This window comes from Malaya genurostris, chromosome 2 (assembly GCF_030247185.1).
Source record: "Malaya genurostris strain Urasoe2022 chromosome 2, Malgen_1.1, whole genome shotgun sequence".
NCBI lineage: Eukaryota > Metazoa > Arthropoda > Insecta > Diptera > Culicidae > Malaya > Malaya genurostris.
Genome location: NC_080571.1, coordinates 195,458,974 through 195,470,883, shown reverse-complemented (window position 1 = coordinate 195,470,883; position 11,910 = coordinate 195,458,974). Strand labels below are relative to the sequence as shown.

Below are 11,910 nucleotides of genomic sequence, written 5' to 3'. Positions count from 1 at the left end.
AAATATATAAATATATATATATATATATATATATATATATATATATATATATATATATATATATATATATTATATATATATATATATATATATATATATATATATATATATATATATATATATATATATATATATATATATATTTATATATATATATATATATATATATATATATATATATATATATATATATATATATATATATATATATATATATATATATATATATATAGGCTAAGTGCAAGACTAGCCTGTTGAGTGGTAGAGTACATAGAATCTCAAGAGAAAATCGAAATAGAAGCAAATAAGCTATGTATTTTTATGGCAAACCAATTTGTATTAGGAATTAAAAAATAGATAACATAATATGCAATTTAAACTTTGAAATTAGATGACCGGTTCCTTTCCAAAATCCAACTTATCATATTCCAGTTGTGCTGTTCGGATGCAATGGACTGTATCGTTACAAAAATCAAAAAATCGCGTGTGCTCTCGGAGCAGTCAAACTTATAACTAACTTTTATTCAGATCGATTACAATGGTATGTGTATGAGAATGAACTGGAATCACGGTGTTTCATTTCTTTGATGGTTGTCGCGTCTTCGTGGATCGAGTTGCCAACCTAACATTCTCCCGCGCGTTGAAATGCACCATTTCAAGAAGGGATGGCTGGTTCTTCTCCTTCACCATCCAATGGAAGTAAACAGATCTTCTTGATTGCCCTCGTCGTTGTTTTGCCGTTAGGTAAACGCAGACCAACCACACGTGTGTGGCCGTCTCTTCCTGGAATCAGCTCAATGATACGGGCAAGCATCCACTGCAAAGGAGGTACGTTGTCGTCGACGACCAATACTAACGCACCAATCTTGAACGTGGTGATTTTAAAATCCTTCTGGCGTTGCTGAAGCTCGTGAAGATAGTGGGTCATCCACAGGTTCCAGAATTTTTGCTTTAAATCTTGGACGAACTGCCACTTGGACAGCCGACCAGGATGAATTTGCTGATATGAAGGCTCTGGGATCGCTTGAAACTCCCGACCGATTAGAAAATGGGCCGGAGTGATAGTACGAACATCGTTTGGATCGTCTGAAGTAGGTGTTAATGGCCGCGAGTTTAAAATCGCCTCTATCTGGGTAAGCACTGTTGAGAATTGCTCGAAGGAAAGATTATGCTCGGCCAAAATTCGCATGAGGTGCCGTTTAACGGATTTGACACCCGCTTCCCAAATCCCCCCGAAGTGTGGGCTTCGTGGCGGAATGAAGGACCACTTGATTCCTCGCTGTGTACAAAACGTATCAAGATCACGACAATGTTGCTCATCACGAAACAGTTCAGCTAGACGACGTAGTTCATTGTTAGCGCCTTCAAAATTGGTTGCATTGTCGGAGTACAAATTCTCGATCAGACCTCGACGACTGACAAACCGTTGCAGGGCCCCGAGAAAGGCTTCCGACGTCAAGTCTGAAACCGCTTCCAGATGAAGGGCACGAGTTGCCATGCACACAAATACACAGATGTAACCTTTCGTAATCTGCGCGGTTCGTAGTTTGTGGTTGCCACGAATATTGAATGGACCGGCGAAATCCAGCCCGGTGCGTGTGAACGGAAACGACGGCTGGACTCGATAGTCGGGTAGATCTCCCATGAGTTGCGTAGATGTAGTTGGTTTTAACCGATAGCATGGTATACACTGATATATAACCTTTCTGATGATGTTTTTTGCTCGTAGAGGCCAATATCGCTGTCTTACTATAGCTAGCAAGCTTCTTTGACTGGGGTGAAGATTGGTTTGATGTAAGTATCGTATCAATGTTATTGTCACGGGATGTCTTTCCGGGAGTAACGCTTGATGCTTGTACTCATAAGGAACTTGGGCGTTCCTCAAACGGCCACCGACTCGCAGAATTGCATCATTTGGATCGATGAAAGGATGCAAGCTCCGGAAGGGAAGTTTCAAACTGGGGTTCTTCGTTCGCAATAACTTCAACTCAGTAGCAAATGCTTCAGTTTGCACTAACCGCATGATCAATGCGTGAGATCGTGAAATCTCATCCGTCGTAGGTAAACCCTTAGTGAGTTTCTTCCTACCGCTACGCAAAAAATCACAAAAACGTACCACATATGCCATAGCACGCAGAATAATTGAAAAACGGCTAATTCGATCGAAAAGCGGTAGCCGTGCTTCTGTGACCGCTGTTACTAACACTGTCTTCTTCACTTCAGGAATATCTTCGTCCACCAGTGCAGGCGGCACAACAATGATTGGATCTGCAATACGGAGCATTGTTGGTCCAGTCCACCAGAGCGAATGAGACTCCATGTTCTTCGGGGCGATTCCACGCGATAAACAATCAGCAGGGTTCTCCTTCGTTGGGATGTATTTCCATTGAAATCCCTCAGTCGTATTTTGAATTTCTCGGCCTCGATTGCTAACGTACGTTTTCAGCTCACTAGGTGATTTCCGAATCCAGCACAAGACAATTTGCGAGTCACTCCACATAGTCACACAACCAAATTGTATATCGAACGCAGCTAGTATCTTCACAGTTAACCGTGATAATAGTACTGCCGCCAATAATTCGGCACGTGGTGTGGTGATTTGTTTCTGTTCCTTTGTTTTCCTGGGTAACACTCTTGACTTGCTGCATACTAACTTCATCTCCGCTGTACCGTCAGTTCGTTTCAATCGTGTATAGATGCAGGCGCCGTACGCGAGTTCTGAAGCGTCAGCAAACCCATGGAGCTCGATGTCACTGGTTTCTTCACTCAAAATCCATCGCGGAATTTTGATATTGTTTAGAGTTTGTAACTGTTGGTAGTACTCTATCCATAACTGCGCCATATCTGCAGGAACCGTTTGATCCCACTCCAAGTTCAATGACCACAGCTCACGCATAATTAATTTAGCAGCAGTTACCGCCGGACCTACAAAGCCCAACGGATCGAATATCTTTGCAATTTGACTCAAAATTGTTCGTTTTGTGTGAATAGCGTACTTGTCGACTGGATGTGTAGAGAGCACTACTGTAAACTCATCTTTGACAGGGATCCACGCCACACCCAGTGGTTTCATAATTGTGTTGATACTCGTATCCTTGATTTCAATACCACGTTCTCGTTGGACTTCTGGGATGTCCATCAGTAGTTCTTGGGAATTCGAGGCAAATTTGTGTACACGAAAACAACCCTTTGCCAGAAGAGCTACGGTCTGATTCTTCAATTCAATGATTTCCGGTAATGTATCAGCTCCAAAGAGCGCATCATCCATATAGCAAGATTTCTGGATCGCCTTCGAGGCTAATGGATACTGTACTCCTTCATCGTCAGTCAATTGACGGAGAGACATCGTCACAAGAAATGGCGATGAAGCTAAGCCGTACGTTACGGTTTGCAAGCCGTACGTTTTCAATGGTTCATTCTGGGTTTCCCTCCACAAGATTCTCTGATATCTTCGGTCGTCTTCGTGTACCGCGACTTGCCGGTACATTTTAGAGATGTCGGCTGTAAACACAAATCTATGGATACGGAAATTCAGAAGAATCGAGACCAAATCATTTTGTACAATTGGCCCGATCAATTGGGTTTCATTGATTGAAATCCCCGTATCTGACGCTGCTGATCCATCGAAAACCACACGTAACTTTGTAGTAGAACTAGTGGGTTTCAGGACATAGTGGTGTGGTAAATAGAAACCCTGTGAATCATCGGGCTTCGGATTCTCGATCATGTGACCAAGTGCTTCGTACTCCCGCAGGAAGTCACTATACTGTTGCTTCAGCTCAGGAACGCCGTTCAGACGTTTTTCCAATCCATAAAATCGTTTTTCGGCCATGCGCCTCGAATCTCCCAGTAGGATCTTCTTATCATTGAACGGTAAACGCACCAAATATCTGCCGTTTGCCATTCGCTGATGCGTTCTTTCGAAATGTTGCACGCATTCTTCTTCAATAGTAGAATTTAATCCTTCGATATCGCCGAACGACTCAATTTCCCAAAACTTCCTCACCAATGTATCCACGCTTTCTTCGTAGGCAGTAGCGGAGAAGGAATGAACGACTCGAGAATCTTCGTTCGGAACTGGTCCACTCAAAACCCATCCAAACTGAGTTTCTTGTAGTAAAGCACCACTTCTTGGTAGTTGAAGTCGACCTATCATCAGCATATCAAAAAATACATCTGCTCCCAACAACATGTTGATCTTGTCGGGGACATGGAATCTTGGATCTGCGAGTTCAATTCCGCTTGGGAGAGATAAGGTACTAATATCCACCTTACTACTTGGCAGAACTCCCGTGATTTTGGGAACCACAAGCAGTTCCAAGCAAACCGTGTAGTCGTTGACACGAGACGTCACTTGGGTATGGATATTGAGACGAGCTTTGGTCTGAGTATCGTTCAAACAGCTGATGTGCACATTTGTTGGATGCTTCTTTAGCGCTAAAAGAGTCGCGAACTGCTCGGTCACAAAGCTCGTATGCGACCCAGAGTCCAGTAGTACTCGACAGGGATACTGTTGACCGCCCTTTCCGTGGACAAGAACGACTGCTGTAGAAAGAAGTATCTGCTTTCCCAAGTTTTTTGGTTGCGCGCAGAAATTAGATTGTTGCTCTACATCTATTGTAGCTACAGTCGAACCGCTCGTTGATGACTGCTCAAAAGTTTTCGTTTGCTCTGCCTTCTTTGCGGACGGTGACGACTTTTCAGACTCTTTCGCACTATCATCAGGATGGAGAATTGTGTGATGAGGTTTCCGACACTTTTTGCAAGTATGTTTCGACGTGCAGTTACTTAGTCTATGCCCTTTCTGGAGACAATTGAAGCAGGCACCAATGCGTCGCAGGGTATTGTACTTGTCGGATAAGTTTACGTTCTTGAACGTATCACATCTCCACAGCTCATGATTATTAGAACATTGCGGACACTTATCAGTAACAGTGAGTAAGGTACTCGTCTTTCCCTTCGCTTCTTGTACGTTGCGTACTGGTTTTTGGTTTTTCAGTACTTGCTTCACTGCAGGTTGAATCTTTTCCAATACCTTACATCTTTCTCGTAGAAACTCAAGAGTGTCGTCATATCCTGGTAAGTCATCGTCTACGTGGTTCAATTCCCAGGCTTTGCGAGTTTCGGTGTCTAATTTGGAAACAATGCGATTGATCATCATGCACTCCCCTAATCCTTCTACAGGAAGACCAAGGTTCTTTAAAGCTTCAACATTTTTCGTGCATGTGTCAATAAGTTTTCGTAGATCGGACGCATTTTCGCTCAGTAGTTTTGGAAGGTTGAAAAGAGCATCAATATGTTTATCAATAATGAGCCTTTTGTCTTCGTATCGCTCAATCAACATCTTCCACGCAGCATTGTAATCATTATTGTTTATGATTTCTTGGTCAATAATACCTGCGGCTTTGCCCACTAACGAGTTTCGGAGATGGTAAAGCTTAATACCGGGAGCTTCAGAATTGTACCGCTGCATAATCGTCTCAAACATAGATCGAAAGGCGAACCAATTCTCATACGTCCCATCAAAAGTGGGTAACGGAACCTTCAACGGTGGTAGGTGTAGCGCAACTTCGGATGTCCTATTCTGCATACTTTGTAGCGGCTGGATGGTGCGAGCAGCATCTTCCTCCATCTTAATGTTATCATCGATCAATTTAGAAATATAGATGAATAACTCACCGTATTGCTGCTCAAACCTAACATATGCTTCCTCAGCCTCCTCTCGTACCTCGTCTCCAACGTCCACTTCAAAAACTCTCTGTTGAAGCTGGTCGTATTCCGCAAAGGCACTCTCGATGGTTTTTAGCTGAAGCTGTAAGAACTGTTTACACTTCAGATTCGGGTTTGGAACGTCCTGGCTAGATTCCAAACTCGATCGCACTCTCATCAATTTGTTTCGCACGGAATCCATTCGGCTGTTCATCACCTTTATTGCTGCCATTGCTTTTTTCATTTCTTCTTTGGCTTTTTTCTTCACTTTTTGAGCACTCACTGATGGGGTTTGATTTTCTTCTTCGTCCTTTTCTGGTAATTCCAACTTTCGTGGATCACCCTTTTTAGCCCTCGGCATTGGCGTTTCGATCGACATTCAACATTTACTAATCCGATTCGCGGCTCCTTCACGAAATTATTACGAGCACAACGAATTTACTTGTTTCATTTCAAGTAACGCGTTAATCACAACCACAATGTAGAACCAGTATTCATATCGTGTTTACAACTACAACTGAATCGGCGTTCTAAGCCGGTAGCCGAGTAAATTCACAAATGCACACTGTCTAGTACGAAATCGCTCACTGCACAATAGAACCGGTAACACAAACGCGTTGTTCCCGCATTCAACGTCGATCACTTAGTGATAAATCTAAACTATGTTAGACTTTCCGAATTCAACCACAATCGGTGGTGTCAGCAACAAATGATTACTCAGGCACAATCACATCAATTTTCCGGATTGCGCCCTCAGGGCTTCTTCTTTGCAATCACAATGTATGAAGGCAAGCTTATTTTCTATATGTCGAACCGTCGGTGGTCCGATTTCAAAATGGCGTCGTATTCGAATGCTTCCCGCAGATAGCTTCTTCACGCAATGGCGTCACTTCGCACTGTCGTTTCCGCGATAACGAGTACACCAGTCGGTGTTCGGTTTCGAATAAAATCACTAGAATTCCAACATTTCCGCGAGAAAGTTGGTCAGAACTCCGTAACAGGATCGATCCGGCTCGAAGGACCAAAAAATGTGCTGTTCGGATGCAATGGACTGTATCGTTACAAAAATCAAAAAATCGCGTGTGCTCTCGGAGCAGTCAAACTTATAACTAGCTTTTATTCAGATCGATTACAATGGTATGTGTATGAGAATGAACTGGAATCACGGTGTTTCATTTCTTTGATGGTTGTCGCGTCTTCGTGGATCGAGTTGCCAACCTAACACCAGTCAATGGTGATTTAATCGACTGTAAACGATGATGCTTTATTCGTAATATACAACAACATTAAGAATTGTTTAGTGGTTCACAGATGCATTTCACTGTCCCTTTTCATAAGTTTACTTTGAACATCCATGAACTCCACTATGGAACACGATAACATTTTGCAAATCGGTGCAATACTCAGAGTGTCGTTTCATGAAAAAAAACTGGAAAATCAGGAAATTCGATTATACCTGAAATTTTCAAGGAATTTTACTCGAATCTGGGAATAACTCGTGCTGATGATTTTCTTCGCGAAAATCATATTTGTTTTACAAAAATTGTAAAGCTCATTTGCAAGTTCTGTGAGCATTTACTTAATCAAATATGTGCTTTGACGTCTTCTGTATTTTTACAATATAGTGTAATCGAATATAGTGAGACTGAAGTGTGAATATTGCAACAAGGCCTACCATGCCGCTTGCATTGGCGTACAACGACATCAGGAACATTTGATCTTGACTTTTATGGTACCAGTATGTGCTGACTGCCAGCATTTAATTATAAACTGATATAATTGAATTATTAAACTGGTCCGTAACATTCCGGCCCTCATAAATTAATAAATTTATTAAATATGAACGGACCATTTATATATGATTCACTTTCTTTACAGTTGTGACTCGACTTCTGAGTCAGTAGTTCTAGTTGGATGACATCTACGACGAACTATTGATGATCCCTCTGCGTTGGACCTGGTTTCGATTTTCGACGTCTTCTGGTTAGATTTGTGTTTCAGATTTTTGCACATCAGTAAAACAAAAAGTGCCGTTATTAAAATTCCGACCAGGAATAATAACGCGCCAATCCAAATACGATGATAAGTGTTTATCGGTGGCTCAGTTTCCACTATATCTAGAATATTCTTGTAAGGATTCACCGACCATGATGTTGTTGATCTTTCTGTCGTCGTGTTGTCAATATTCAACTCGATGTCAATCTGTGACCTTGGCTTAAAATAGGTAAACGTTGCCTTGTTACTAATTTCCATGGTTGCATAAATTGTTTCCTTTTTCGCTTGTATCTTGCATTCTGGTGTCATCTCGACAATTGCTGCTTCGTATGGCGGTGAAATTATTGTATTTTCACAATGAACTACGATCGTGCTGGGATTATTCGTATAATAAAGTACAGAGTTCCGCATAGGAAGATGTATTAGTCGTGTATAGTTACCAGGTAATCGATTAACTATACATCCGATTTTTGGTTCTATATGTAATATTGCAGCAGATATGCAGTCGGGTGCCTTTAATATTTTAGGTTGCTTCATGATAAAATAACTGCTGTTTAATGCTACCATTTCCTTCGTCGAGTAGAAGTATTCTCTTTTGACATTTATAGCAATATATGGGTTTTCTACAGAGATTATTGTTTTATTCTCGTGATGTGGAATGGCCATCACATTGAAAATTTCATAATTTTCCTTATTTATAATTACCGTCGTCATGGTAATCATTATTGTGCCATTCACTATCTTTGAATCATATTGAATTACAGAAGGGTGATCTAAAAGCTTATACCCATTCGGCAATTGCTCAGTAATGTTATGCAATATTTGCTGAAGTTCTATTTTATCCAGGGGATAGGAACGAATCCTTCTATATTTTGCCAATATTTCGTCGATTATTTCTCGAGCAAGAAATACTATTTCCATGGCTTTTCTTTGAGTAATAGCTACACGGTCTTCTGTATAATGAACCTTAAGTTTATCCATTCCGTCATGAAGGATAGAAATCCTGCTTGCAAATGTGTCTCCCATCTATGCTGCCTTTACATTCATTAGGTTCACAGAATGCGCTATTTTATCGAACCTTTCATCTTCGTGTATGCGCATAGCTTGAATTTCGTCATCGACATCGTTTCCACCAAATAATAAGTCCTTGAGAAATCCTAATATTCCTCTTCCTCTTTTGTCGTGAATACGACTTACTTTACTATGGGGTGCCTTTTCAAAATTTACCCTCTGAGAGAGTGATAAGTTTTTGATCGTGAATATCTCTTGTTGTATCTAACGAATCAACATAATTTTTGCTACACGCCATCGGAAATATGATCACAATTTTATGATAACATTATCAGTTGTGTGACATAATCTCAAATAATTCAAAATTAAACTTTTTTGAAATGTTTGGTATAAACGAATATCAAAGAGGATAGTTCATAAGGCGCGTTTGCCTTTCTCGTATTTTTGAAGCTCATAGCTCAATGATCTGTGATAGGATTAAAATAATCTAACTACCAATGAAATCGAAATTTTTCAACTTAAACGTGTATAGCAACAGCATTGAAGTATTTCAATAGTAAACTATTGAAAAACCCGTCTCATTTGACCCATGTCAACACCAGCCAATCAGAACGCGTTCTGTTCCGAACAGTGCTTGATATCGTAGTGAGTTCCACAATTTGGTGTTTCTGAAAAGCTCCTGCTTTTCAGAAGGACCTAATTGTGGAATTCACTACGATATTAAGCACTGTTCGGAATCCCGCACAACATCCTGATAGTTTCTTTCAATGGATTATGCAAATCCGAAATGAAATAATCGACATTAAAATTATGTATTCGGCTATTAGTGAAAAAGCTACAAACGAAATCACGTAAAAAGAAACCTCTTAACAAAAATTGGATCAGTTTGGATTCTGTCGCCACTGCGAGCAGATGTATTTTGTGTCGTTTGCAAAGCTAGTTTCGCTTCCGACAAGAGCGATTACGTCACAGCTGCCAGTCATTTGCATTGATGAAAAACAACGGTGGAGAGCATCACACAAAATCAGCCGTTCTAATGGCTCTTAAAGTTTTCTAAAGAACTATTAGTATTCCTTGCTCGCAAATCGTAGGTAAATATCTTCAGTTTAGTGCAAATCTGGAACAGTTTGATTAGATTTGTGCACTTTTCGCTGTGTGAAATTCACAGTAATCGAGATCAAGTGAAGACTTCTTTGTTTTTGCGAAAAATGTGAAAAAGGGGAATGCTTGCATAATTCATACAATTGATCAACGAATTGATATTCGGAAGTGTTAAGGAACATGTCAGTTGTTTTCGTATGCACGACATCCAGTTATGTCTCTGACATTACCCACCCGCCTTTTTATTCTTGTAGAATACTGAATCTCCAATTTTGCATTACTTGCCTGACGTTGTAATGATGTTACTATTTGTTGCATATTGCGATCTCTTATTAGTTTTTTCATCGTAGCCAATACCGTAGATAACTTATGGTGAATTTCATCAATAGTATTCATGTCCTTTTCCGGGATCACTTGTGTATTAAGATTCGTCTTCCATGTTCCTCTTTTGAGGACGCATGTTCCATAATGGTTGAAAATCAATCCGTCCTCTTCAATTAGTTTTATTTTCAAAGACATAAAAAAAAATTAAATAAAATTAATTTCGAAATTGTACCAGTGAAGAGTCGAATGCGCTTTTTTTTCACTAAACCATTTGATTCTTCCTTCAATTTCATACTATCAACTAGTGCTGTATCTTCTTTATTTTGTTCAACAGAAACTGTTTCTAGTATCGCCTCGGTTTTATCAATCGAATTTGTTTTCATGTTCCAAGCAACTGCTGATGCACCAGAGTCGACTGAAGATGATTCAATGACTGTTTCGAGTTTTCTGGTTTCTTTCACTGGTTCTGACTTGGTTTGCACAGTGTCCGCAGAATTTTCCAACTTGGTAGCAATTTCGTTCGAATCATTATTAATTATCGTTTGTGATTCGGTTGATCGTAAAGCAATAGATGTAAAATCCTTCTCTACTATCATGACATCAGTCGATATAATATTAGAGACTGAAATGTTGCTTGCCGCGTTAACAACTTCTTTTTCTACAGCCTCATCTGTATTTTGTCTACAGCTTTCTTCCTTGGTGAGATCATCTTCTCGATCAGTGTTCATCATTTGCGCGTCGACATTTTCCTTCTCAATCGGTGTCGCAATTTTAACAGTCTTGTTATATATCATTATTTGCATGACGTTGGTTTCAGGTTCCCTTTGGTTGTCACAATCTCTCCACAAAATCCCTTGAGCATGTTGATCTTCTGACTTTATTTTGACTTTATGAAATATCTCCTTGATGTCTCCACTGACCGCAATTGTTCCTTGCAGCAACTTTAGTAATACGCCAATTAGTGAAGTAGTGGCGTCCGGCCCAGATAGTAAGGCTGAGGTAATGTAAACTCCTTGTACTTTAGCCGCTGCATCGAAGACCAATCTTGGTTTGCGTGGCAGCTTGTTATTCCAAACAATAGAATGTGGAAGATAGTCAACTTGTGGTTTTGATTGATTAAACTCTGACTGTGTTAAGTTGCGTATATATTCTATCCTGTCGTAATCGGCAAATGTGTTTTTCGCCCAGTGTTTCAACTCAGGATCTTGTTATAACGTTCTTTCCATTGACACCAACCTTATCATTGCATTTTTATAACTTTCCGGAAATGTTGTTTGATCATTTCGTCCCGATAAGCCATTTCCGTACCTGACCTTTTCATACTTTATTGTGGGTTTTATTATTTCATCTGCCTTTTCTTCCTCGAACGATTTAGGTAGTGTTGTGACTACTTTGACCTTTTTCATTTCTTCTGCTTGTTGTATTATCATAGAGTAATTGCCTTCGACTCTATGTCTTGTGTTTCCAAAAACGAATGTTACAGTTAAGTTAGTAACTTAAGGTTCATGAGGGGTTCGTGTTAAGCGTGCACGAAACACTCTGCATTAAAACAGGTACATTAGTAAAAACTCGCTTGAAGAGCGAACGGTACTGATTATTATTTTCACCCTCATTCTTGTTTACGGCCGTATGCGATACGTTCGAAAGTATGCTAAACTCGCATCACGGTTTACGTTCGAACCAATTCGAACGAATCTTTTTTTTAGTACATCATTCGTACGAATGAAAAGTGTCATTCCTGTTTACGTACGAATAGATTTGATGCAGTGC

General features: G+C 40.1%; 1 protein-coding gene across 1 annotated transcript; it reads right to left on the bottom strand.

Moving 5' to 3' along the window:
• Positions 1 to 655: 655 nt before the first annotated feature.
• Positions 656 to 6,088, bottom strand: LOC131429079 (uncharacterized). Its single transcript, XM_058593129.1, has one exon. It carries the CDS (start codon positions 6,086 to 6,088, stop codon positions 656 to 658), a length of 5,433 nt encoding a protein of 1,810 aa, XP_058449112.1.
• Between the last annotated feature and the right edge of the window lie 5,822 nt (positions 6,089 to 11,910).